Below are 27078 nucleotides of genomic sequence, written 5' to 3'. Positions count from 1 at the left end.
ACAATGATTGACGATGTAGCGGCATATGATCAGCATTCAAGGCTCACTCGGCATACATATACGTATAATACAAGCAAATGGAGTTCGACAAACCAGGTATAATTCGTACGTGCGAAACAGACGGTTGGTTGCATTAGCCGATTTTCCAGGAAGGTCTCGGTTTAGGGCCACAACCGAACCTTCAAAGGAGGTACATATTCCGACCCGTCCGTTCTTATCCCATCCCATCCCATCCCATCCCATTTCGTCCTGTTCCGCTTCGCCTTTTCTTCTAAATCGGGTTTCTTACAAAGAATTTTTCGTGGAACACTAACCAAAGAGTGCCCCAGCCCCTATAATAGCTTTCCGCAAGTAATGGCGATTTCTCTCTGTAACTGCGGAAAATTTTAGCGTAACATAAATTTAATATTGGAGCCTTTTTCTTTTTCTTTCTTTACCAATCTGTGATCTTATGTTGTTGGTGGAAAAGAGATTTGAAAAAAAAAAACACGACTGAATGTTGCGCAGTTGGTTACTTAATACATATGGGGGATTCCACGTCAAATCTACACCACTTTTGATGTTTTCCACCGTTTTACTCACTTGGAGTGCGTATTGAAAGTATCATATCCGGATTTTTTCAAATTTTTTTTACCACATCTAGTCGAAAAATCAGCTTTTGACGATTTCGACGGATGCTCCTAGGTAAATTTTTGTGACCAGTTTTCGGCGGGCAAGGGGACCCAGGTGGGCCTGGGTGCGTTGGAAGGTTCTGCTCTATCGACTGTACCTAACAGGCTCGCACCGCCATTCGTGGCAGCCAGGGTAGTGTCGGTTTGGAAGCTTGAGGTTAAGTCGGTACACAGTGCGTACGTGGGACTACTTGTCGACTGCGACTTAGAAATGTCGATCAGCTCGATCATCCCCGTGGGAAGACGCGCTGATAACTGAATAATGTATCTTTAGTCAACGGCTGACCATCGAAGGACCTAGCCGCTTGAGTCTGAAATCGACAGAAGAGATAAAGTTCGTATTTCTTGTCTGTAAAATGTAAAAACTAATATCATTATACATCATATCATATCATCGTACATCATACATCATACATCATACATAGTATTGAAGTACGAAACCAAAGTTTAAATGTTCGGATGTTCAGAAAGTGACGTCACTCGAAATTTTTTTTCTCTTGATGTCATCGATCGATAGTAATCATTTAGCCGAATTCCTCAGTCTGAAAACAACTGCGCAGTTGAGCGGACGTATGAGAATCGCGCTCCGCAGATTTCGAGTACCGGGTTCTCTACCTCCTGGATCCTGCGTTCCAGGTCCGTTACCTGGTGAAACTCGACTTCCAGGACAAGCGCACCGTAGTTTCTGAGCTCCAGGTCCGCTACCTGGTGAAACTCGACTTCCAGAACAAACGCTCCGTGATTTCTGCGCTCCAGGTCCACTACCTGGAGGAACTCGACTTTCAGGACAAACGCTGCGTAGTTTCTATGTTCCAGGTCTGCTACTTGGTAAAACTCGACTGCCAGGACAAGCGCACCGTAGTTTCTGCGCTCCAGGTCCGCTACCTCGTGAAACTATCCATATAACGATATGATGTTCATAATTTGTAAAAAATTTATATTTTGTTAGATGCAGTAACGAGGAGCTCACATTTAGCAAGACGACGAGTAATCATTATAAGTTCAGGTTTTTTTCAGATGTGCTTCATAAATATATAAATCCGTAATTAACGGAAAAAATGGATATTCTTATTATTTCTCCCGAGATGGAAAATGCAAATTTTGAAATTATTATTTTGTTTAAAATAAAAATTAGTGACAAAAACGGAACAAAAGCTGCTATCGATCTATCATAATAAACGTAGAAGAAAAGTGCAACCAAAATTGGTATTGTTTTCCAAGCAAAAATTGTTAATAAAAGAGTGATCAATATTACCGTTTTATCTGAACGAAAAATTATAACGAACACCGTAATTATCGCGGCTGTTTTGTTCTGCAGACAAAATGATAAGAATTAAGCAATAAGCATTAGGCCTTTTATCCTATGCTGAAGTTCGAAGAAATTATTCGTTGATTCGAATTTTGAATAGTAAGGAAAAGTAGTAATTCGTTGTACGAAAAATGTTGCAGAAATATGAGATTTATGTAGACTAATGTTATAACGAATAATACCAATGTCATAACGTTCGATGTATAATTATTAGGAATAAAATGTGGATTTTGTCATGTGGGTACGATTTTCTAGTTTTACATGGCAACGATTGCCAGAACCGCCCATCAGGGGTTTGAGGCTCGAAATTCAGGACCCTTAAAACTGGAAATCTGCAGGTACTTACCGACCACGAGGCAAAATGGACGTCGAATGCGTTCGAGTAGTACAGTAGAAAGTTACACACAAGATTCATAATTCCGAACGCCCGAAATTTCTCTATTCCCACTTGCCTAGTGTTAAACTTTTAGACAGTAGAAAATTTAAATAAAATTTACCACAACTAAATTTCGTTCGAAATCTAAACAAACGTAGGAAAAAGGTAAAGAAAAAAAGAAGTCACCAATTTACTAAATTGTCTGGCTGGCTGCGAAAGTTATTAATTTTAAACTTTCCGATCTTTTTTTACTTCGAAAGAAAAGTAAAAAAAAAACGTAAGGGAAAATATTATAATTATTCCGGAAATGAAAAATTGAGTTTTCACTAGAGAATTACTTCTGACCGTTTTCGGATAGACGCTGGGTGCTGTAACAGGCAATAGGCTAGAGATAATTTTTGGTCAAATAAGACGAAAAATCCATAGATCTATCATTCAGCACTTTCCGAAGCCTTCTGAATTCGTCGCTTTTTCCATAAATTAAATAGTTGACATTGAAAAAAAAAGTTTACGTAGTCTGTAATAATAATGAAATTGTTAAACAAAAAATTTACGAAACGTGACGTAATTTAAAATAATTAACATTTAACAGAAAGTAAGATAAATTGAGCTGTGTGACCTGAGGACAAACAGAATCAGAGATAATTAACAGACATTTGTATGAAAGTTAAGTTTCAGTTATTAAATTTATACTTATGTACATTTTTAACCAATAATCTTTACACCCTGATCTTATTTATACATATTTACGCTTGATTTAAATTTTTTATTGTCAATTGAATAACCGATGAATGTGATTGTGATTTTAAAAAATTTCTTAACAAATGTCTGAATAAAAAAAAAACTATAAATTTTATTTGCAAATTATCTCATGGATTTTATTTATTGACTTTTCCATATTTAAAGTAAAATATCAGTTTTTAAGAATAGAATCCTCTGCGGCTCTGTGTGTCTGTGCGTGTGCGATAATTTTTTTATTCAACGATATCTGCAGAACGAATGGATAGATTTGGATGATTTTGGAGTCAATCAACGGAGCTTTTCTTAACTTAGAACTGATTAGATTTTGAATATTATTGGTCATGTAGCTTTCCAGTTATTTGAATAAAAAATTAAAACATTTTTTTTGTCAATGTTTGATGGGCTCGAATGGAAGTTCTTATGATGACCCCATCAAGATCAGTCACATTACCCGCTTGATTTTATTTTTCATGACTATTCAGCTACAGAAAGATAAGAACTCGAATGAGAGCTACAGTTCGTGTAATTATAGGTATAAGGCAAGATGATGTATGGAGATGGTGAAAATACAAAATACAATTTGATAAGATTGGCGATAATTGATATGGTAAGAAAATCAAATATGGGCGGAACACAACAGGAAAATGACTATGATTTCAAGGTAAGTGCGGTAAATTAGATGAAAAAAGACGAATTTTTAAAAGTTTTATTGAAAAATAACCATGTTAATTATAATAATGGTTTTAGAAATAAAAAATTAATAATCTAAGATGCATCTCAAACGGGGAAATTACGTCTTGGAAATGCGAAAATCCGTAAGGCATAGATATTTGTTTAGGCACCAATTTCGGGCTGTTTTCACAACGTAGCATTACAGAAAAAGACTTAAGAGGAGGAAATATAAACTGAACATTTCCGCTGCTCGGTCTCTTTGGTAAAAAATTTGTTTGTATAGGATATTTTCGTTTTGTATCGTAAGAAGGGGCAGTAAAAATTTTCTACCACTGATTCTCGTGAAAAAATAAATAAGGAATATTGTTCTCTGGATTTCATTTTCAGCTGGTCGAAAAGATGGAATATTCAATCGCGAACTTTTATGTAATTATTGTCATAGTGGCAGTGCCTTGTAAACGCTTATTTGTCTTATACAATTTATCAAATTCATCCGAAATATCTGACAGAGCTTGTTTGGAAATAATATCAAACTTTCAGCAGACTCTGATGGTATTTTTACCGATAACAATAATAAAACCGTCATCTTGTAGCTCCTTCAGTGAATCTTCAAACATCTCACGTGTTATCAGCTGAAATAATAGTTTTCAGTCATATTTTTTTCATTGACAATTGCGATGCCATATTCGATAATTTATTTAAAAATGACGTAATGAATTTACGGACGTTAATTTCTTTGTAGGTATTCCTTTTGAAATTAACACCGTTCGATGTGTCATTTATTTACTTAATAACTTGTTAATGCTAGATTTTTGACGTGCAATTAATTTTCTATGTGATATGAAAATATGTGTCTAATGTCTGCCATACCTAGATATGTGCTGCAGTTTGACAACTGTAGCAATTCCCAGGTATAACCGATGTTTAAAATAAAATAAATATGATTACTCACGATCTGAGACGCCTCTTTAATCTCAGTGAAAATCTTTTGGTAATTCAAAGTTGGAATCTTCCCCTTGCTTTCGATCAAGCTACGTATCGCTTGTGTTAGTTCCATTCTTCGTTTCCTAGCAGCTGCTGACAAGCCAGTTGTCAGAATGCCAACATCAATCTTCCCACTCAACGGATCTGTCGCCGACTGCTTTAGAGCCTCGCGATGCAGTCTAAAACAAGAAAAAAAAAAAATCCAAGGAATCACGTGATGAAGGGTTGAACATCTTTATCACGTTTGAGTTTCAGCTTCTTTACTCACCTCCAGGCCTCTTCAACATCTTCCACCACAACTAAGCTGCTTAGTCGTATTTTTGCATGTGCTTCCGCTAATCTTATAAGGGATTCCAATTGCCTTGGATATGCACTGATCTGTCCTCTGCCGCTACCAACTTTTCTCATGTCTACATACGCCTGAACTAATCTTTGCTGAGATTCTTCGCTCATAACTGGATGCACGTGTTCTTTGGCATATGCTATGTAGTCGCGTAAAATGCTCATATCAATAAGATCATCTTCAACCTCAGGTTTGGCTTTGTAATACAGAGAGACCAAATGCCGAGCAAGCCGTTTATCGAATAGTTCGTCTTGAGGGTCAAGCATAAGAAAAATTAGGTCGAATCGAGACATCAGGGTATGAGGCAACATAACATTCTCAATCACCTGTAAGATAAATTTAATAAATTATGTTCAGATGGAATATAATACTGAATTCCCAATGGACAGCACAGGTATGATGTACTATCAGTACCGTTTTATTCTTATTCCATTGGGATTCGCAGGGATTAGCTGCCGCCAAAATGCTGGTTCTTGCGTTTAATTGACAAATAATGCCAGCCTTGGCAATACTCAAAGTTTGCTGTTCCATGACCTCGTGCAATACAGATCGCGTAGCATCGTTCATTTTATCAAATTCGTCAATGCAGCATATACCGTTGTCGGCCAAAACCAAAGCTCCTGTTTGCAGTACAAGCTGTCGTGTTTCTGGATCTTTTGTGACGTAGGCAGTTAGACCCACAGCACTGGAACCTTGAAGCATAAACAAAAACATTACTCGTATAAGAATCGAATAAAAACGCTAAATCGCCATCGGTGGAAATATTAAAATGACCATAAAGTGAAACGTACCTTTGCCACTGGTATATTGCGATCTTGGTACCAAATTGTAGATGTACTGAAGCAACTGGGATTTACTGGTACCAGGATCTCCGCATAGCAAGATATTTATTTCAGCACGAAAATGATTTCTGCCTGAAGAAGCGTGGGTCTTCTTTGTCCCTCCAAACAGTTGCAATAATATTCCTTTCTTTATATCTTCATTCTCATAGATACTCGGTGCTATGTTACGCGCCAATCGTTCATAGACATCCTCCTTCTGGGATAACAATTGTAGCAATTCAAGTCTCTCAGGCGGGAATGCATGATCTTTGCCATCCTCTTGATCGTAGAGCCTGAAAGCAATAATGAGAAAATATACTGCAAATATTCTTATCATCAAATTAAAATGTGCATACCTTTTAGAATCCTGCTTTCTGAAGTGAACGACGTCTATATGAGTTTTGTACACGGCGCGAACATTACTCTGTTTGAAGCTAACTTGGAGAGGAATCGCACGATATATTCCTGTAACAGCAACTCGATCTCCTGGTTGAACAGCGTCGACCAGATCATTGTGAGCAAATACAACGATAGTGTGCGGTGTTTGACCAGCAGGCATGTCATCAGGAGATTCTTGAAGTTTGACCATTTGTTTGTCAGAGAAGTGGCTCCTATTGTGAATCAGCCGGAAGCAATGATTAGTATTACAGTGAGTGCACAGAGTTGGTTCAGCAATTCGACCTCGGTCAATTTCTACCAAAGTTGTGAAAGAACAGACTGTACATTTGAAGAAAGCCTCTCGCATTTCTGGTATCAAGTTTGAAGTTCTGCTCACCATCCCTGATATTGTAATCAACTTATCAATATCTTCGGGATTTAAACCGCGCATGTTTTTAGTCTTAGCTGCATTGAATGGTCGGACCTGTATTTGATGGTCCAGTACTGCAGCTGGGTACTTTTCAAAAAACATTTCATTCGCAGCCATGTCTAGAGTGGGTATAACTTCTTGTGGGTAGCAAATCAGTTGCCTGTACAATTGCTCATCAAAACTTTCTAAGTGAGCGCAGTTTATGTTCAAGTATGGCTCCTCTAAAGTATGGATTTCATCAAGTTTTTGGAGGTATAGTGGCTCGGCAAGATTCATGTTCTCTGGTAACTCATCATTTTCAGCTTCAGGGTCAATAAACCGCCGAACGAAACGTTTAAATTGATCCTTGCATCTGTTTACCACGACGTTTGTCCCCCAAATCACGAGCTGCGGACCTGCATTCTCACTCTCAGACGATCCAGGTATGAATGGTTCCTCTGGTATCTGTAACATTGAGAGAAATCTAGTGAATTTGAATTTGGGAGAAAATATTCTGGCAAAGCTCTGACACCAATGGTAACGTGCACATTAAACCGTTAAAATTATAATCGATGTATGTTGAAATGGAATGTCGCGTTTGATACTGTTGATTGTGAAACATATCTGCCAAAGACAGAAAAAATTCAATTAATAAATTATAAACCATAAAGATAGTTATTTACCGGTTCGCCAAGGTTGACCTGCCTGATTCGTTTGTCTGTTCTGATATCTGGTCTCTGTCTAATCGGAGTACCTCTAACGCCACTTCTAGGGGTTCGTATCGATCCCAAGGAGCTAGGTGTCCCGTAATACAAAGGCGAAGACAAATCTATCTCACTCATTCCAACAGCTAAAGGACTGGTCATTTGTACTCCCTGAGTCGGCGATGAGGCAGGTACAGAGGATGTACCTTCGGAAGAAGGGGCAATCGTATCTCGAGTACCACGTGTTCCCCATCTTAGCGGAGTTTCAGCCGTTGGATTATTTTTCTCTCTATTGGGTGTACGACCTACAAAGATAAGAAGCATTCAGAGGTATTTTATTCAATTTCTTTTACATATTGTTAATTAAAATTTCAAGGTGGAACAAAATGCTGGGTAGGCATACAAAGGAAAATTAAGTATTACGGAAGGAAAATAAAACCGACTTGAGTGAGAGTAATAGTGAAGTACCAATATGATGCGACTCGCTCGTGTTATCTTATTCATACAGGTAAACGAGTAAAACAACGTGAAAACGTTTACTTACCCTGTTTACTCGGTGTACGGTTTTTGCTCGGCGTGCTTTTAACGGATGGAGTGCCACTCGGTGTTGGAGTTTTTCGCTGACGACTTGGTGTTCCATTAGTCGAGGAACTATCAGCGTCTTTCTTATTCGGAGTCTGGGGTTTTTTCATTGGACTTGACATGTTGCTTATGGTAGTGTTACCGGGGTCAATTAAATAGAAACTAAGTATTACATCGGATAAAATAGAGAATTATCTCACACTTTCAACGCCGGTAGTAGAATACGAGGCTATTGACGGCCATACTGGATACCATTTAATTGCGCGGGAAAAGCAGACGTGCAGGATCACGTGTGTGATATCGATAGTCGATTGTATCTAATGCGACGCGGAATATTATGCGAATTTTAATTTTCACCTATTACACGAGTGTACGTAACTGGCATTTAAAACAGAATTTATTTTCAATAATTAGTAGGTATATAAAAATGAATAATTATTACCTCAAGGTGAAAGGTGAAAAGCATAGAAAAAAAGTGTATTTTTCTAAAAACTTATCTAACGTAAGTGTAATTTACTTCACTCAGAAGTAAAACGTATTTTATATGCAGCGCAACAAGAGGCAGGTTTTAGTTACTGATTTCTAATTTTTTATATTTTTTTCTTTTTACACAAGTATCATAGTTTAGTAATTAATAGAAGATACGAGTAATTATGAGATCAAAATGTAATATAGAATATTATATAATTTCGACGCATTATTCAGGCTGACAGACAAAAATAAATTGTGATAGTATTACAGCCTAAAATTTTAATTAATTGAATTGCAGGCAGTACATGTATTGACATTATACATATATATACATATGCATGTGAGTGTGTCTGTATATAAAATATAATTCTAATTAATAAGTTGTCATTGAATGTACGAATGATAGGCAATGCATAAATTTACCATCAAAAGTTTAAGAATTCATTATTTTCATAATAGTATATTGGTGAAAAAATTGAACTGAACCTAGTTCGCTTCAATGTATACACATAGTTATTGTTAATTGTACAGATTTCTATTGACTGTAAATTTAGTCTAAAATTAAAGTTGAAATTACAATTCAGCATGGTAAAATACTATTACAACAACATAGTCACAGATAATATTTAACAATATAAAGTAATCCATTGGTTACGGCGATGAATAGCAGCTTAAGAATATTTTTTCAAGTGAAGTCTCAAAAGAGCAAACATGATTGAGATGATTATTCTCTAGTCTCTCAGATACCGCAAATGTGAGGGTAGTGCAGAAGTCTGTTCCGTCGAAATTAAAACAGTTTTACTGATTAAAAAAAAAAAAAAACAAAAAAAAACGAATGAAACAATTTAACATGATTAGTCTTGTAACCTATCCTAAAAAAAGTATATATAAGATATACATACATGAATGTATATATACTTATACATTTATCACCCGAATCGCAACGATATAACTACCCCGAGAACCATATACTATACTTTCTCTGTATCGCAGCTTTAGTGAAATGGTAACAAAACCAAGGGTTCACTGTATACCAATAACAACAAATACATGTTGTCCAAAGTTATTTTGATTTTCAAATTCACGTAAACATGTTCAAGAAATGAATGAAGTAACGCTGTGTAAACGTTGATCACACTTGAAAAGAAAAAAATAATGATAATAATAATAATAATAATAATAAAATGTTTTCCTTTAATAAGATATACACACTTGGTACAATGCTGCTGTTATGAACGCAAACTTTTCTTGCAACCAGATAAAATATTCAGTCAAAGTATCTTAATTTGTACAAGGGTATATAAATGGTTGTTAAACGAATTTGAGTTATTTAAAAATACATTCATTGAATTAAGTTGGATATTAGGTGGAATCCATCTTTTACTATTTTAATAAATTAAGAAAAAAAATATATCGACTACCCAAATAGTCATACTGTTCACTTTGTACCATTACTCAAACATTGATGTTAAATTGAACACAGAAGAAAAAAAGAAACGAGAAAAGAACAGATCTTAATATTAAACACTCTGCATTATTATTCCGCATTCGAAACATGACACATTATTATGCGTGGAAAAGAGTTCCCATTCGAGTAAATACAAAGTTTATGAAACACGAATCGTTGTCAAACGTTCAAACTGTGATCCTTATCATTTTTTTCCCCAGATATCACAAATTTTCAGTCATGAAATTGTCTATTTACAAGAATCATAAGCCGGCCCGCTGGAGGCAAATATTACATAAGTATCAGCTTACTGGCAGCGAAACTTTGCAATTGAATATAACTTTCGATACAAACCATTTCCAACATGTATGTTTACGGCTAGCATGAATGTGCAGCACTTGCTCGATACGTAACATTATTGAGCAAAGAGCAAAAACAACTCTCCGATATTCTTTCCTGTGACAATCGCATGTAATATTCAATTATATTTTTATAATTAAACATACTTTTAACGGTTATTCATGTCTGTTGATTGCTTTTACACAAAATATAACGCATAGACTACATTAAGCTACATTCTGCTGGATGCTGGTTATATATTACACTACCTCGTAAGTCACAATGTAGCAACACACCTTATATGAGTGTAATGTGATATCAGTGTGACGAAACATATCGAGTGTATTACAACTCTTGGTGTCCGTTGTAGGTGTAAATTGATGAAAACATTCCTTACAATTGTATTCAGATTTATATTCTTGTAAGCATGACTCACTTTGTTGTTGAGGTGAAATTGATATGAAAGTCTAAACTGGTGCAAATTTTCAATCGTAAAATCATCCTAATCATTAAATTTGTTCTATAAGTGTAAATTTTGAATGCCACAGCTGTATTTGTTGCATGCTTTTCACAGCAGCAAACAATATGCAATACAATACATCGGAGCAACGAAACTGTGTAGCATATACTCAAGCACCAAACAGATTTCTTGTACTTTTTCTGAACTCATGTGGTTTCATCTAGATAGTGTAGAAGCAACAAACAGACTTGTTTTGCCTGCCAGATGTATTTAATATTAATGGGAGATAATTGAAAATTTAATTATTAGGCATGAGCGAACAGAGGTGGGCAGCATGAAAACAAAATTCATGTTTGTCAGATACTCGAAAAAAAATTCGATTTTCATTAACAATGTGATCATATGCCTGGAGCCAAGGATACAATATTTTCAAATCTGATTTGATTGATACATAAAATAGATGCAAAAAGACAAGAAGATTAAATTCATTCATATTTTTGATTTAGCTCTTCTATTGCTGCATTGAATGTGCAATGTTTTCGACAAAGCTTTCCATCACGCAAGAATGGAATACAACCACCCACCTCTCATATGAATGTACTATAAAAGCTTTCAATACATTACAATGTGCAACTTACAATCTATATTCTTTAGTTTTCATATAAATTTCACGAAGGGAAATTTATTTCGCTTGTTCAAAGCATAATCTGTACAACAAATTCACAATGAATTAACACTGTCAATGGTAATCCCGTTAATAAAAAAAAAGGTATTAATGATAAAATATATATGGACATGTATATATTTATTTCAACTTATCTACTTATCTTTGTTAAAGAATAAAGATGGTTCTCTAATATTCCATGGTACTCTCTCAATTAAAACACGAATGTTCTCTCAGTATACGTAGAAGGTCAAACTACAAATTTGATTGGTCAATTATTACTGGCTTTGCGTGCGGCGTTCACCTATTATATTCTCCAATTTTCTGGCAACAAAAGGGGTCGTCGTTTTCTTAGCAGGAGATTGTTCTGCTGCATTCATATCAACAGTTGTATCATCAGCTAGAAGGCGTTTTCCAACAGATTTTCTTGCATCAACAGATATCATCATTCGGTTGATTGCTTCCAGATCCTGTAATTTCGAACGGTCCATTTTCAATATGCATATTTTAAGCAATAGTTAATTGCAGATCAATATTCTGACCAAACTGTCAAATAAATTTGCAAACCTTGGCAGGACTGCGGCTGAAACAATAGCTTAGCTGAGGCGCAGGTGAGGCTGTGATAGCTTTTGGGTCCAGTGTTCTTGTCATAACACTGTTCGTGACGCGTCTGACGGGTGACTGTATTGTTGATTTACTCTTTGGTAAAGGACTCAAAGTTAAATTCGTAGATCCGCCTCTGGACGTAAATTTATTTGCGAATTCTTTCACTTGTGGTACGTAAACCGTGTTGTAAAATTTGATCAAATCTCCTCGTATCTGAGTACCAAAATTTTGAGATGTGCCAGCCATACAAGTAGGAGTGGGTGGAGCATCACCGTTATTTTCATCCATATTATCATCACAAATTTCTAATTCTCTGTCATTCATATAGTTTGCACCAACCTTAGCAATGAGAACAGATCTATAAATGTGAGACTCTGCTTGTGGCTGCAATCTGTAGCATCGCATGATCTCTGTGAATGAATTTCTGTCGAGCTTTGCTATTTTACAGATTACGTATACAGCGCACATTAATATTTGATCTAAATGTCTATCCTTCATAAGTTCCGTTTGATCTTTTACAGAATATTCAAATATTGTCCATATCTTCTTTTTCAAATCTGTATCAATTAATTCCAATTTTGTGCATAAGTCATTCATTCGGACCCAAGCAAGGTGATAAAATTTCCTGAAAAACAAGGCTACCGAACCCATTCGCCTTGCCTTTGCTGATTCCTTATTCACCGAAATTTGTTGTAAGGGAGTATTCGTGCCGATTGGACACGCTGTTTTTAAAACTGTTATCTGATTCGGAGCCAACTGCAATTTCTGATCACCTTCAACAGACGATAGTTTACTTTGCAACACACTTTGCCCAGAGCCGACTCTAAGAACACTCTGTTGACCGCTAAGTCTACCTTCTGAGAATAATCTTTTCTTAGCTAAGCCTGTAACTGCCACTGGTGATTGAAATCTGTTGAGAACCAAAGATTACGTAATTATGAATACGTGTAATCTGCAACATTTTTGACATAACTGTTCGAGAATCTTTTCGTTTTTACATACCTTTCAGAAGCAGAGGAAATTGGGCTTTGCTGAACATCATGATGGTTACCTCTATCCAATGCCAAGCGTCTCAAAACAGGTTGTCCAGGTGTATTAGGATCTACTGTATCCAAATGTAAAGTCCCGGGTAAAGAAACTTCCTCATAGCTTGGTACGCCTCCTTTGGTGTTTTCAATTGCTACCCATAAGGGACTTTCACTTTTCCAAGCTAGAGTTTCTAGTATCTTTTCCTCAATCACATTCAAGTGCTTCACTATGTCACGTGACAACTGATCTTCTGATCTTACAATAATTTCGATTACTTTGTAGAAGTAGTATGGCTCCACATTGACGGCAGTTAAAATCCATGGGAATGATCTATGACTTTTATAAGAATAGATCACAATCTCCAAACAGCAGGCGAAGAGACACTGGTGAAATATTTCTTGCGACACTAGGTTCTGCAAGCATTGATAAATTCGTGTTTTAATCAACAAGCTAATTTACTGTAAGGTCATTTCAAATTCGTAATTTTCAAAAAGGAAAATGTCAACCAATTGCTTTTTCTTACCATAATGTCAAAATTGGGGTTTTTACGTTTTTCATCAGATAAAATTGTTTCCAATAGTTTGTAGAATAAAGTCTGTGCTAGTTGAAGTCGTTTTCTACCAAAATCCACATTTGTGGTGTCACTGTCTTCCGTATTTTGGGTGTAATTACGATAGAATTGTTCACCAATTTCATTGACCCTTGCTTCGATTGTCGCTTCGGTATCCTGTGTACAACTATTTAGTATTTCTTTAAGAGTATCGCTTGGTGCCGGCTTACGACCAGCTAAGAGCGCTTGTAAACGACAAACGCCTTGTGTTGCTGTTGATAGTAATGTTACATTCGCTACATCTTTGGATCGCAGGTACTTGCGGCCAGTCAGTGGAGTTGGAGGTGCTAAATGCTGCATTTGCTTGAATAAAAATTAAAAATTGATGTTGATTATAACGAGCAAGAGAATAAAAGGTGAATTTGATTACATATAACAATAAAGAATAGACACTTACACCACCATATTGTTCATGCTTAAGTGTAAATTTCTCATGGAAATCTCCTGCGTTATTAATTAATGTCGGTGACCCAATATTGTCACTGGCGTCGGCATCTGAAATAAAAATGAAACAAAATCCTAAACATCATTGATTTGTAAATGGAAAAAATCATTATCCTATTTTATCCAATGTAGGTTTGTCGAACGATGCCTGAACCAACTCTACTTTTTTGAACCAAATGACATGTAAATAAAAGTTAAATTAGAAATACGACTCAGAGTGCTTCAATGACAGGAGGTACATAAGAATGTGCAAAAATCAAATCAACATTTTCTCATGCATATTTTAAAGGAGTAATCAGAACTCACCACAGCTATGAAGAATGCAATAATTGGCTATTTAAGCATACAATACAAGATGGAAATATGAGAACTGAATTATGGATTAGTACTTTGATGTAAGCTTTTCCCACTATGATCCGAGTTATTGGACTATATTTTAAAACTTAAAAAAAATGTAGTTATAATTTTTTTAGGACTAAAATATTTCAGTATTCTTATCTCATTGTAGAAAATATCTGGTGGAATTGTGGAGTAATTGGTAGCTCATTCCAGTCAAGCCATATTCCATAATCGTGTTGTTCATAGAGTGAAACAAGATCGCGCTGGAGTGTCATATATGCGGTTTGGATTCTATAAATATACGCGCCTTTTATTCAACTATTTTCTGGCAATTGCAAACCCACCTTTAAGCTTGTAGTGCCTGGGTATTTTACCGCGGAATGTAATATCTCTGCTAAGCATCTCGTTGGCCGAGATTCTATTCAGTCTCACTCGTCTCCATTCGGCTGTAAACCATAGCCACAACAACAGCAAACACAAATCGGTTAGCAGCCATAAATGAGAATGATTACAATTGAATGCAGTCAAATTTACAAATAATATTAACACTACATGATACTGAAAATAAAGAACATAAACGATACAATGGTGATACAAACGAACCAAAATTATAGGTTAATAGTAATAATAATAAATAAATTGTTAGACAATGAAGCAAAAGCTAGCAACCAGAGTTAGCAGATAGACATGCTAACGTTACTTCATATAAGGCAATGAAATATAACACCCAGAATGTTTCCTGATGCAAAGTTAGTACTTTTACAGATCCATAGGTACAAAATTGCAAGGCTGCTAATTTTGACGGCTAGCTTCGGCTACATTGTTTGATGACGGACATCATTCAACACTCTGAGCTAACAGGATAAAATCTAAAATTCCAGCCATTAGTAACATTCAAGTAAGCAAGCATAAACATGACAGTAGCAGTTTGATGACGAATGACATACAGAGGATAAAACAGGGTGATGAAACGTCATCGATTCAGGGTAGCTGATTCTAGCTGACAAAGTATACCTATACAGAGTATACCTATAACAGTTTTTGATACTCATGTACACTAATTGAACTTAGCATACTTTGTCATAATATAGTACTTTTTTTCCAATTGCCAAATGGAGTATGTGACTGATACATATCAAAGTATTTGAGGGTTACGTTAAATGCAATTTAATTCTTAAATATGAAGAAAAACCCAATCATCTAAGGTAAACAATTACGCACGCAAGATCATGCGCTTTCTTACCTATCAAAAAATATACGCTTGAAGTTTTAAATGTTGATTCGAACGAAAATATTAATGCGTCTATACTACATTAGTTGTTTCAAAAGACGTATTCACAAAAACTAATATGAAATAAATACATAATTTAATTTATGGAAAAATTTTGCCAAGAAGACTTTCGTGATGGGAATCGTTTAAATTTCCAAATGAACAAACATTCGGAATTTGAAACACATAGAAAAAAAAAATCGTATGCTATGTCGAAGGTCTATATTCAGAAGCAGTTTCTTACCCAAAAATTTTCTTTCGTCAAAATCACCGACACTAAGAACGTGCTGTTCGTATGCTTTGTTGACGGCTTTGCTGTTGCCGTCAAAATTTAACGGCTCCAGGATACCTGAGAAGTTTGATTGATCTCCACGCAGAACCTTGTCATTGAACAACTTATTTATGTGATCCTTCAAGTAATATTCTTTAATCACTTTAGCCTCCACAGCGATACCTTCACGAGTCTCACACAGTAAACTTATAATACAGTTTGCTGTCTCCGGAGGTACGTAGTCATCGTTGTTGTAATTCGCAGGTAAACCTACATAGAAAGATTATCAAATTAATTCCAGCTATCAAGAAAAGTTGAAACAAGTCTGAAAGAAGGTTTTGAGCTTTGAACAAGCATGCCAATCGGAAACTGAGTAAAGTCTCTACAAAATAGTTCATCGCATATCGGTCAACAACTCACCAGCAAAATTTGGATTGAGCAGATCTCTCCTGTTGGCCAACAGTGCGTTGCTATAAATCAGATCGCAGCAGGCAAGAAGTAAATGATTTAAATTGACCAAATCATGTGAAATATCAGGGAAAGCTCCCTTTATGCATACAAACAGTGTCCAACAAAACTCAAAAACTCTCGATGGTGTACATGGCATTGCTCTCTGCCTCCTAGATCTGGAGGGTCTAGCGACATCATCAGCTGGATTTTTGAATATGTCCGTGAAAATGGGTTGGTACTTTTTGAAGATAAGCATCGAGACAGTAAAATTCCTCTCAAGTTTGTCAATTTTAGATCTAAAATCTTGCGGCATATTTGCCATGTCTGCCCAGTTTTTACTTTTTGTGAAAAATTGTATCAGTGACAAATTACACAAATGAAGAAGACGTGTCAATGACACGCAGTTCCCCTCGACGTTTGGGCCTGTTCGACCAACCGTTGGTGTCGATGACTTTCGACACGCAACGTACAATGCACAGCCTATCCAATGCAGTTGATCTCCCTGGAACATGATTTCAATACATATTTAAGTAAAGGAATAACAAGAGAAATTTGGAAAGTTCTAAAATGACAGTAACACAAATCCTTGTTCAAATGTCTGAACTGACTCAGAAACTTAGGAACTAGTAAGAAGAAATATTTAACCATACAAAACAACGGATTCAATGTAGATGAAAAATGAGTCACATGGTAAAAAAAAATTCATGTAATTTTGATGCATTGAATAAATTTGATAAGGACGGTAATCATTCAAATAAGAGGGATTTTGATTAAGTTACTGAAAATATATCTTGAACTAAAGCTGTTGTGTGATTGCGACGTGTCGTTGTCGGAGCAAATCATAAATGTTACAACTGAGAAGTGGATTGAGTTTGATCGGATAGTTCATGATGATTAAACAATACAAATTGCATAGCCATTTTGTAGTGAAGTGTTTGAAGTTCGCAATTGTTTGTTAAATGTTTATTGTACATTATTGCACGTATCACGAAAATTCTAGGATTTTTTTGAATAATTGCATTGATGCTTTGGAGTCATCGAGAGGTGATAATTTCACTGTAATTTTGAGACGTTTATCTCAGAATTATCTTTAAAGAGGCTATGTGCAGGTGAGGAACGTTTGAAAACATTGAAATTGTTGTTAGGTAATTAGAATGATAAAATACCTCAAGAGTGTAATTCTGTCGAATAGTCTCGTACGATTTCCAAGCTTCAGAAGCTGCTGTCGCGTCCATATTGAGTTTTTGGCATAAATCTTGATGCCTACTGTACGTAGAATCTTCAACATCGTCCGACTGCCCCATTTTTCAAATGATACTCACTATAAAATCACTCAAAATTACGGAAAACCCTCAATAACACAACTGGGGTGCGCCATACGAGGACCCGTAGCACCTTGGCGGGAAACGATGAACTGTCGCCATATTTGCCAAGTTGGCGGGAAATATAGAAACGAATATTTCATCCAAAAATATCATATTTAAAACTGCAAATTGATACATTTTTCCGATCGAGATTCGGTATATCTTTTTCATAATTTAAAAGCCGTAGTCTAAACAATTTCGAGCTTATTTATTTCGTATTTGGTACTATTTTATTACGCGTATTCTGAGGTTGTGCCAGATCCACATCAAGAAGTGCATAAAAATGTATTATTCCTCTAACTTCACTGGTTTATAACTCGACGTACAGTTTCTTCAACCGTCTTTTCAACTCATCATACTTTTGAATCCCAACATTCTCATCATTTGACTTAGTTTTCACTGCAACGGTGATGTAGCAGAAGTTGCACATTGACGCCTCGGTTGCGGGACTACTTCCAATAATTAGTTTGGACACCCTTACTACTTTATTTCTGCTTTTCGTTCCGAGGCCATCATCTGGTTGATCCACCTAGAACATAACCTCAAATAATCATCTACTACGAATTGTCGTTTTTCTGTGACGCTGAAATGTTACTATCGTAAAATTCAGCGATTATTTGAATTTATTACCGTTATCAATACTGCCTGTATTGAAAATTGCACGAATCGATAAGCCATGGCTTGCAAATGGCAAGATTTGACAAAAATAAAATTGTTTTATAACTTGTTCCGCGGTATCTCTACTTGCGATACGAATTTCGCAAAATCCTACGCCGCGAGGGAGGGAAAATTTATTTCAAAAATCATGAGAGGAGATCGGACACCGAGGTGAGAATCTCAAATTGAGAGTAATATGCAACAAAATTAATGCGGTACTTTTCAAGATTTGTTTGAATAATAAGATTTTATGTTTCCACATTCAATTTCAAATTCATTTCATTTATAACAATCTTATTTCAGAAAATGGTGTCAGAGTAGTGACAGTTCATCAAATCCTCACACATTGTTGAAGCCACGCCTGCCTCATCAGAGTAAACGCAGAAATGATGTTCTGAACAAGCTATTCATGAAGTACATTACAGATCTACTGGCCACTGGAGAAGTAGCTCCAGATATTATTGATCAAGGGGTTGAAATATCTCGTGTCAGTGTGACGCCAGATTTTAACAAAGTCAACGTATTTTGGTTTGCCAAGGATGGCGCCGAGTCAGATGAACGTATCGAACAAATCTTGCATAGGGCGGAGGGAGCTTTGAGACACGAGCTTAGCCAGCTCAGATTAATGGGGGTTGTTCCGATGATTAAATTTGTGAAAGATAGGCAGTATATCAAGATTATAGAGGTTGATCAGAAGTTAACAGTCGCCGATTTCGGCGAGGGTTTCATTCCTACAGATCCGGCTCAACGTCTGAAGACTATTCCGGTATTAGACATCAAGTTACCTGCTCAGGTTTGGTCTGAAATTGAAAAATTACATGAGGATACTCAAGAAATCGAGGAACACGTAACTGAGGATCCATTACCATCTATGAGAAATGATGTTTTGGGATTAGATCAAGCTCTTATCATGGCCAAGGTATATTTCAAACGGTGCTACATGCTACCTTATCTATACATGCATTAGTTATCATAAATTAATACTTTCATCCTGTTTTCTCTGTCAGGTTAAAAGTTCTATGGATAAATCAAGAGCAGCTTTCAGTAATCGATGCCTCAATATTGTAAACCCTCTATCCAAAGAAACACAACAGAGTTCAAAGGTGACGGAATATTTGTCTGTGAAGCAGAGGAGTGAAGCATTTTCCGCATTCTTGAGCAAAAGACAGATTGACGAAAAAATTAGAAAACAGGTTAAAAAAGGGAGGAGTTTGAACCGTGAAGATGAGCTTAGCTTTTTAGATGAACCGAAAATCGTTGATGATGATAACGATATTTTGGATGTCGATGTACATCAATTGAATGATGATTCGGATGAATTCTATGACAATAAACTCGCATAGAATCTGTATATTCATTGTTTACCTGTTAAGAAACTTCTTGAAAATAATTTAAACGCAATACTTGTTCAATTACTCTGTCCCAGTACTTTTGGTGGTGGAAAAATTTGTGAGATAATCGTTAAGGGGTTATTCATAATTTTTCGCAATTCAACGGTGCAATATTTTTTTTTTTTTACACCAAAATTTGTATTTTAATATATTTCTCAATAATTGACAATAATTCAAATTTTCGGCTTTTTCTCACGAATAATGGTGTACAGTTTTACTTGAAACAATGTTCTTAAAGATGTTAACAAAGAATATACTTTTATTGTTTCGTATAAATACAATACTTACATTATTAAAGTTCCGTATGTTTTCAGTGATGCAAAATATGTAAATATACACGTATTTCGTAATACTTTGACAGCTGAGTAAAAGTGTTGTAAACTTTTATCAGTTTTTTTGTACATAAATATGGCAAGATTCAGATAGAAATAAAAATAACAGAAAAATAAATTTCTCTTTGTAATATTTCATTTAAATAATTTTTCTAATTTCTACCTGCACAACTTGAGGTAACTTATTAGTTTTCTTTTAGTGTAATTTTCAGTGATTTACACCGGTTCACAGCGTACGGAATATAACATTAACAACATAAGATTTGATCCAATATTCGTATACTCTACATACTGGCAATTTTCCTGACAAAGCAATCTTAATTTGTACTTCATATTTGATGACCACTTTCTTTGACATAAAGATTTTGTCCTGCTCCTATTATCAATAGCAACAATTCGTAGTAATCTGACTCCAGAACTTTCTACGATATTTCTAATTCTAGCTACTGTAGTAATGACATACAATCATAAAAATTAGATAATTATAATATTAAAATATAACAGCATCTAACAAGTTGAAATTAAGACTTATCTAAGGAAACCGAAATTGTCTATTCGAAATCTTATTTATGTATAGCATGTACGTATAAAATCTTGAAACAGTTGAAGTATTAGTAAAACGACGGGTTTAGAGTGCAAATTTGATCAATATTTTTCCATCAATCACGCAAAATTTTAAACAATTGTCTATCGAAAACAGTTTCAATTTTTACACAAATTTGACGATACATTGATAGTATGTTTAACTTCATGTTGAGGTAATCTTAGATTCGGAAAATTGATTTTGAGTTTGAGGAGCAAATTTCATGTCGTAAAAAAAACACCAATGTAATGCTGAGTTTTAAGTAACTCGCAAGAAAAACTTTTTCTGATACTATAAAAAGTAGCTGAGGTTACACTTTGCCTATAATTTCGCAAGTATTAAGCGTAAAGCTATGAAGTTTGGAAGTACCATAACAAAACGCCAGCGTAATAATGCAGTTGTTTGAAAATATTTAAACATCACCTTATCAGAGATAAGTAATTTTTGATAAATAAGAAGCTTTGTTTAACATATATCGAAATGATAAATACAAAGAAAATATGAAGAGTAAGTAGGCTCGTATGACATAAAAAGCTTCATTTGTCGCGTTATGTTAAATTTGATGAATAATATTTACAGCCGATCATCTCATATCTACGCTGTACCAGAATGGATCGAATATAAATAAAAGCAAGACCTCGATGCACAGATTCGAATTTACATAATGCACTTTCTACGATCTTCAACTAGATCTTGGTCGAGAGCTTGTTAGTTCGGGTGGTTCTATTCGGTCTACTTTAGATCCTTCTTCATCATCTTTTGCTGCACATTCATCACTGGCATCTTTTATTTTCAAGTTAACATTTGAAGATGTAGGCTTCTCAATTTCGTCACACAGCTCGCATGCCTCTAGTATATGTTTATTAAACGTTTCACTCTTGTCTGCATATACATGGTGACCAGCACCACTTATTACCTAAAATAGACAATCAAAAGTTTTGTAAATTGGATTAGGAGCAAGATGAAGATATGTGCAAGGTGAAATTCTGCTTTGAACACGCAATTCCATTGTCACATTTACCGTGCATAAAAATGATGTACACTTACTTGTACATTAACATAAGAGTTGGATCTTTTCTGTTTTATTATGTCTCCTACAGTGTTGTCCACCCATGATCGACTGCCGTACAACAATGTAATAGGTATATCGTCCTTTAATTGGTCCATTCTTTTTACAATTGGATATTTTGCCCAACCAAATCCGTGCATCATGGCATGAAAAGCACTCTCACCCCTAAAATTTGATTTACTATACCATTAATACCATTTGAATAATATATCAGAATTCGACAAAAACCCAATGTTTTGTACACTTACGAGGGCGTTTGTGCATTGCATTGATGAATGTACTGCGCAATAATTCCAACATCCTCCTTTAATAGAGGGGTAAATTTCTTTACGATATCCGGTCTGGTTGATTCAATCAGCCACTGTCCTAAACAACACATATAAATAAGTACTGCTCAGTAAAAAAGCAGCACATTGAAAATTAAGTAAGAAAAATCAATGAGTAAACATGCTAAGAAAAAAAAAAAAATTAAGTCAAAAATAAGAATTTCATTGTCCGACGGAATGTAAATCTTAAATTGCGTTGTATTTTTTATGCAGAGTTCGGCAAGAGTAGAGATTACTGTCATAGTACTAATTGAAAATCAATTTTACCGAAAGGTCCGGCAACTCTGACCGCCCATAATGGATTCAAAGGCTGTACAACAAATGCTATGGCTTTGACCCAAAGCGGAACATTGCTTTTGGAAGCATAATCTGATGGTTTTTCAGGAAAGCCCCATGGGTCAGCTAGGATCAAATGTTTTACTCGTTCTGGATATTTCATGGCATATGCAGCTGCTAAATAACCCCCCATGGAATGGCCAAGGAGGACAACCCTTTCAAGCTGCATTTCTCGCCTCCATTCTTCGACCGATCGAACCAACTGACTTTCAGCTTCTTTTGCATCATTGCTAAAATCAGGCCTGCTACTCCGTCCAAATCCTGTCAAAAGTAAGAATAATCAGTTCAGCATAAGTATGTAGACTCTGAAACCAATTGAGATTTAGATAATTCACATGACGGAAGATTAATTGACATAAGACAAAGGATATTCAACGAAAAGAACATTGGGGGCAAAGTTCGTTGTCTTACTCATGAGCGAGTCATAAAGCAATACAGCAAGAGGAAGGTCGGTCTATTATCAAAATAGATCATCGGTTAATAAATACCAGCTGTGCTTTACTGGTGGAGGAATTTTTTTTGTATTTGACAAAGTACATAGTAAATGTAACATTATTGTCACATTTTTTTACAAGGGATAAGTGTTTTGGTTCTTCAACGATCAAAGTAAAGCTAACGGTTTTACTCACCTAGTAAATCTATGGCATAAACCGGTCTCTGAGCCGCAAGCCCATCCAAATTCAAACACCATAAAGCTACGCCAGCGCCTAAGCCATGCAGCAAGACTATCGGAGTTTTTGGCGATTCTTCATTCAATGATATTGTCCAAATTTTGTCCGCGTTTCCCACAACCGGTCCGATATCAACGTACCATCCACGATATGCCGTTTTCAAGCCTTGTCAGAAAGTTCCGATGCAAATTATAGAACAGATATCAGTTTACCATATATCGATTAAACATTATCGTCATCTTATGATAACGTTTTTGGCTAAACAATGAATTTGTTCATTTCATTGTATCTTCATGACTCACAACATGTTACATCATACCAAGCAATCAATACAACATACACAAATGTATATAATACAAGTCATTTGGTGGCCTTGGCGATTATAATCACAGCAAGGATAAAACGAGTAACAAAAGCACTTACATGATAGTATTTTCTTCTCAGCAGCACGTAACATAGTGGTGGACGATCGGGACCAGCTCAGCCATCCCCAGATCCAGCTATCAACGTCAGAATGTACCATTTTCAAACTCTTAGATATTGAATTTATAGGTTATGTAACGCGTCGAGTCTTACACTGTTAGCGAAAATTATTATAAATAGAATATAGCCGAGGATGACCAGAAAAACCTATTACGTACATAGGCAAACGGAAATACGTAGTTGTTTGGTAACCGAAGCAATGTGACGGTATGAAACCACATGTTCTTGACAGTTGATTCCGTCTTAATCGTCACTTAATATCACCCCGATATCTTTAACTTACCTATCGGATTGAACCACAGCATTCTCGGCCATCGAACGAGTTTCCACACGAGACAATATTATCCTGTAGAACTTTTTCTTATTTCTATATTATTAGTTTTTTCTTTCGGTCTAAAGTTACAAAATTTAACGTAAACAATTGGTAACGCAACGCGCGACCACTTGCGTCTGTGTCGTCTGCTAGACTCTGAATGATGGGGCTGTGTGATGTCTCGCGCGGCGCGCGGCGGTGGAGGGGGGGGGGAGTAGAAGGCTCGGGGGGGGGGGGACTGGATAATTCTACGAATGTACCGCGCAATTAGCTACAACTTCGTACACGGCGTATTCCGTTAGGTAGATGATTCGAAATTATAACGGAAATGACAAGATTACCTAACGTTATAACTGCAGGGCCCGGATAATCGTGCATTCAAAAATTACAAAATACGTACATGATACAATATAGACTTAAAAAACTAAAATATGGTAAATTAGAATACACTGCAGGATTTTCTGGCTCCAATCATCAATTTTCTACTTTGTGTGGAAAATCGATCAAAGAATGAAAATGATTTAAATGAAAAAATATGTATTTACATATATTAATTCGGGCCCTAAGTTATGACTTGTTTTTGATGACATGATTTACTTGCGATCTCTCTATTCGCACGCAAAGATAATCGCCGAGTTTTTTTTTCTTCTAATTCACGGTTCGAAGTACTTTACAACTTTGAAATTATGAATCTTTCACTTTACAATTAATACAATGCATTCGCGTATAGGCAATGCGTTCGATCACTTTGTCGACATACAATGTAGTCCCAGCGTTTGATTTCCTTGACGGATAACTGCAGTATGTATAACTTTCATCGTGGAGATATAAATAATTTTTTACGCTGATAAGCGTTTGTTTGTATTGACTTGCAGCCCGAATAGAAGAAACGTAGAAGGGGGGATTCAAAGGCCGCACACGCCATATATATTTCCTTGTTCACGTACTATAATTTGTCGGTGCCCACACGAATGTACGCAAAATACGGGATCTACGTCTAGGACACACGTATCTGCATTCGGGGAAAACAATCGTTAGTATTATTTTACGAACGAATTTTTCACAACTTCAATTCTTCACAGATATAGTAAATAGTTCTCCGAAAATTATTTTATCTCGTAAACACTGTTCTCAAAACTCAATTTATCGTTATTCTAATTTTCTCCGTTTCTTTCTGTACAATCAGAATCGTATGACGACCACTTGGGGATATAGCTCAGTGGTAGAGCATTCGACTGCAGATCGAGAGGTCCCCGGTTCAAACCCGGGTGTCCCCTACCCCATACTATTTTTTGACCACAAAAACTCTCGTGGAATATGAAAAGCCGTCAGAAAATTATACTTAATCCTTGAAAGTTCATTCGCTGTAAGTGGTACAGTTTTATAAATTATTATCCATGCAAGTTTTAATCGGTTAAATATATTTTTCGAGTGTCCACAGGGCCGTTTGAAGATTAGATTGGCGTTGTAGCTACATGTAGAGGTAACGATAACTTATGGGCGTGGCTAAGTAAGCAATACGGAAATAGAACGAGAGTAATCGGCTAGAAATAATTTAAGGTAAAACTTAGGGCGAATTTCAAGGGGCAGGAAAATTTGTGCTGACTCATAGAACTTCGTTATTTTTTCTATTACAAGTAATGCATATTGATGAGAACGACTCTTGTAATTACGATATTACGATACGAATTAATAAACGGCAATATAGGTATGTACAGATTGCACGAGCAACTATATCATATCTGACAATGGGCAAACCCGAGAGTTAATTATCGCATTGTAACGGTAAATTCGCGAAACAATTGGACCGAATCATGAGAACTGCAAGTCCGCAATGAGGATGTGCTGATTGGAGTGAATGACTTTAATGCTAATCTGTGCTTCGTATATATGTACAGTATTCGTACGGTGCAACACGTTACCATGTAGCTTAATATACCTACATTATTCGTGTCCAAGCACATTTGTCGTATGAATACGTGTCTACATCCCCACAAATACCCCCTGATTTCAGCTTTCAAGTGTGTGTGGCGTGTATGCCTAGTTGCATTCGAAAAGGGGGAGGGAGTGAAGTTTGTTTCGTAGCGGGAAAGTTTGATGCTTAAAATTTGAAGGAAGATTTGCGAAATATTTTGAATAATACCATCGATCTGTGCATGGCAATGAAAGGTCCGAAAATTAGCCACCGCGTTACGCATTTCGTATAAATTCATGCAAGCAGCAGCGGTTGTTCTTTCTCTCGATACAACAGAGCTCTTTGTTGTAGCGCTTTACGACTGTTTTATCGTTCCCAGTCGATACCACTTTCCGAAAAAATTATTCTAAAGCAGGCACTATGCGGTGTATCGCCAAACCATTGATGCACATTACGTTATTAATTTTAACGTGAAACGATCTCGTGCGGGGGGTATAGATTCAACCATTAATTCGCATAATTACGTTTATCGAAATGGAAATTATACTCGGCGATTAGCTCCAACGAGCCAGGCAGTTATTACAATCGTAAAGTAAGAATCGATTTGTGGACGTACACGATAATTGCTTATTGAAGTAGAGGCGGGATTGACGTATCGACTCTCATGGAGCTGCCTGTAATCCAACGGTAGCTTTTAACCATTTAACAAGGATTTGAATCTTGCGATTCTATATATGAACCGATTGATTAAAACCTTTTCATAATTCCTGTTACGCATCGTCGGCCCTTCTCTCAGAATTAAGCTCTGTCAGTGATAAATGTACCGCACATTGCGTATCTGGAAAATCGTGGATGCTATAGGAAACCGTGTGACGGCGGATTAATACAGTCGGGACGCCGGGCGTCGTCTGCTGTACTGCTTTTCCAATGACGAATCCGGAGCCACCCCGACGCCGGTTTCGCTCGAGCCGCGGTGACTGGTTGGGTTCACGGGTTCAGCGATGAAATACTGCTCGTAAGGGCGTCCAGAAATTCTGTAAAAGATAAAAAGAGACGCGACGTTATCGATGGAAAATGTATGCAAAGAAGACGGTAAAGAGAGAATAAACTAAAAATGAGCCAACGAAAACGAAAATTTTACACTGCAAACGAAAGATTTGTACATTTCGATACTTCCCATCCGAAAGGAAATATATTTGTTTTTAATGAGATTACAAATCGAGTACAAATACGAGTATTTCGGTTTAT

The 27078-nt window shown here is 36.2% G+C and overlaps 4 protein-coding genes, 1 long non-coding RNA gene and 1 other non-coding gene across 8 annotated transcripts; 3 read left to right on the top strand and 3 right to left on the bottom strand.

Annotated features, from left to right (window-relative positions):
• The first annotated feature begins 1251 nt into the window (after nt 1-1251).
• LOC124182779 lies at nt 1252-1734 on the top strand. Its single transcript, XR_006870857.1, has 3 exons — nt 1252-1307; nt 1368-1427; nt 1488-1734. It is a non-coding gene; the product is annotated as an uncharacterized LOC124182779 (long non-coding RNA).
• Nucleotides 1735-3819: 2085 nt separating this feature from the next.
• On the bottom strand, nt 3820-8251 carry LOC124182768 (DNA replication licensing factor MCM4). The gene is made up of 8 exons (XM_046570419.1): nt 7953-8251; nt 7388-7713; nt 6274-7169; nt 5888-6210; nt 5511-5788; nt 5022-5422; nt 4722-4932; nt 3820-4401 (listed from the first exon to the last, which is right to left on the bottom strand). Exons 1-8 carry the CDS (start codon nt 8110-8112, stop codon nt 4306-4308), a joined length of 2691 nt encoding a protein of 896 aa, XP_046426375.1. The 5' UTR covers nt 8113-8251; the 3' UTR covers nt 3820-4305.
• A 1384-nt stretch (nt 8252-9635) lies between these two features.
• LOC124182199 (retinoblastoma-like protein 1) lies at nt 9636-18036 on the bottom strand. Of its 2 annotated transcripts, XM_046569136.1 has the most exons (9): nt 17557-18036; nt 16361-16892; nt 15914-16210; nt 14744-14845; nt 14014-14111; nt 13530-13919; nt 12980-13419; nt 11939-12887; nt 9636-11841 (listed from the first exon to the last, which is right to left on the bottom strand). In XM_046569136.1, the coding sequence occupies exons 1-9, from the start codon at nt 17692-17694 to the stop codon at nt 11650-11652; spliced, it is 3138 nt and encodes a 1045-aa protein (XP_046425092.1). In that variant the 5' UTR covers nt 17695-18036; the 3' UTR covers nt 9636-11649. The 2 variants fall into 2 exon arrangements, with proteins under 2 accessions (XP_046425092.1, XP_046425093.1); XM_046569137.1 differs by lacking the exon at nt 14744-14845.
• A 394-nt stretch (nt 18037-18430) lies between these two features.
• On the top strand, nt 18431-20267 carry LOC124182201. Its single transcript, XM_046569141.1, has 3 exons — nt 18431-18582; nt 18715-19330; nt 19419-20267. Exons 1-3 carry the CDS (start codon nt 18431-18433, stop codon nt 19752-19754), a joined length of 1104 nt encoding a protein of 367 aa, XP_046425097.1. The 3' UTR covers nt 19755-20267.
• Nucleotides 19867-24087, bottom strand: LOC124182200 ((Lyso)-N-acylphosphatidylethanolamine lipase). 2 transcript variants are annotated; one of them, XM_046569140.1, is made up of 7 exons: nt 23886-24087; nt 23543-23696; nt 23078-23284; nt 22380-22709; nt 22035-22152; nt 21765-21951; nt 19867-21633 (listed from the first exon to the last, which is right to left on the bottom strand). In XM_046569140.1, the coding sequence occupies exons 2-7, from the start codon at nt 23640-23642 to the stop codon at nt 21400-21402; spliced, it is 1176 nt and encodes a 391-aa protein (XP_046425096.1). In that variant the 5' UTR covers nt 23643-23696; nt 23886-24087; the 3' UTR covers nt 19867-21399. The 2 variants fall into 2 exon arrangements, with proteins under 2 accessions (XP_046425096.1, XP_046425095.1); XM_046569139.1 differs by having other exon boundaries at nt 23543-23619.
• A 1033-nt stretch (nt 24088-25120) lies between these two features.
• Nucleotides 25121-25192, top strand: Trnac-gca. The gene has a single exon. It is a non-coding gene; the product is annotated as a tRNA-Cys (tRNA).
• The last annotated feature ends 1886 nt before the right edge of the window (nt 25193-27078 follow it).

Source organism: Neodiprion fabricii, chromosome 5 (assembly GCF_021155785.1).
Source record: "Neodiprion fabricii isolate iyNeoFabr1 chromosome 5, iyNeoFabr1.1, whole genome shotgun sequence".
Classification (NCBI taxonomy): Eukaryota; Metazoa; Arthropoda; class Insecta; order Hymenoptera; family Diprionidae; genus Neodiprion; species Neodiprion fabricii.
Note: the sequence above shows the minus strand (reverse complement) of the source record. Positions and strands in the feature narration are given on the sequence as shown.

Bases quoted from the DNA above. Each gene is read 5' to 3' on its own strand.
- LOC124182200 (XM_046569139.1), bottom strand. From the start codon at position 23,917: ATGGCCGAGAATGCTGTGGTTCAATCCGATAG. The intron at 23,620-23,885 runs GTAAGTTAAAGA...TGACGTTGATAG, and splicing joins GCTGTGGTTCAATCCGATAG to CTGGATCTGGGGATGGCTGA. The intron at 21,634-21,764 runs GTAAGTGTACAT...TGTCTATTTTAG, and splicing joins ACTCTTATGTTAATGTACAA to GTAATAAGTGGTGCTGGTCA.
- LOC124182201 (XM_046569141.1), top strand. From the start codon at position 18,431: ATGGCTTGCAAATGGCAAGATTTGACAAAAATAAAATTGTTTTATAAC. The intron at 18,583-18,714 runs GTGAGAATCTCA...ATCTTATTTCAG, and splicing joins AGAGGAGATCGGACACCGAG to AAAATGGTGTCAGAGTAGTG. The intron at 19,331-19,418 runs GTATATTTCAAA...TTTCTCTGTCAG, and splicing joins AAGCTCTTATCATGGCCAAG to GTTAAAAGTTCTATGGATAA.
- LOC124182199 (XM_046569136.1), bottom strand. From the start codon at position 17,694: ATGGGGCAGTCGGACGATGTTGAAGATTCTACGTACAGTAGGCATCAA. The intron at 13,920-14,013 runs GTAAGTGTCTAT...TTTTTATTCAAG, and splicing joins AGCATGAACAATATGGTGGT to CAAATGCAGCATTTAGCACC. The intron at 12,888-12,979 runs GTATGTAAAAAC...GGTTCTCAACAG, and splicing joins ATTTCCTCTGCTTCTGAAAG to ATTTCAATCACCAGTGGCAG.
- LOC124182768 (XM_046570419.1), bottom strand. From the start codon at position 8,112: ATGTCAAGTCCAATGAAAAAACCCCAGACTCCGAATAAGAAAGACGCT. The intron at 6,211-6,273 runs GTATGCACATTT...TATTGCTTTCAG, and splicing joins AGAAAGCAGGATTCTAAAAG to GCTCTACGATCAAGAGGATG. The intron at 5,789-5,887 runs GTACGTTTCACT...TTATGCTTCAAG, and splicing joins GCAATATACCAGTGGCAAAG to GTTCCAGTGCTGTGGGTCTA.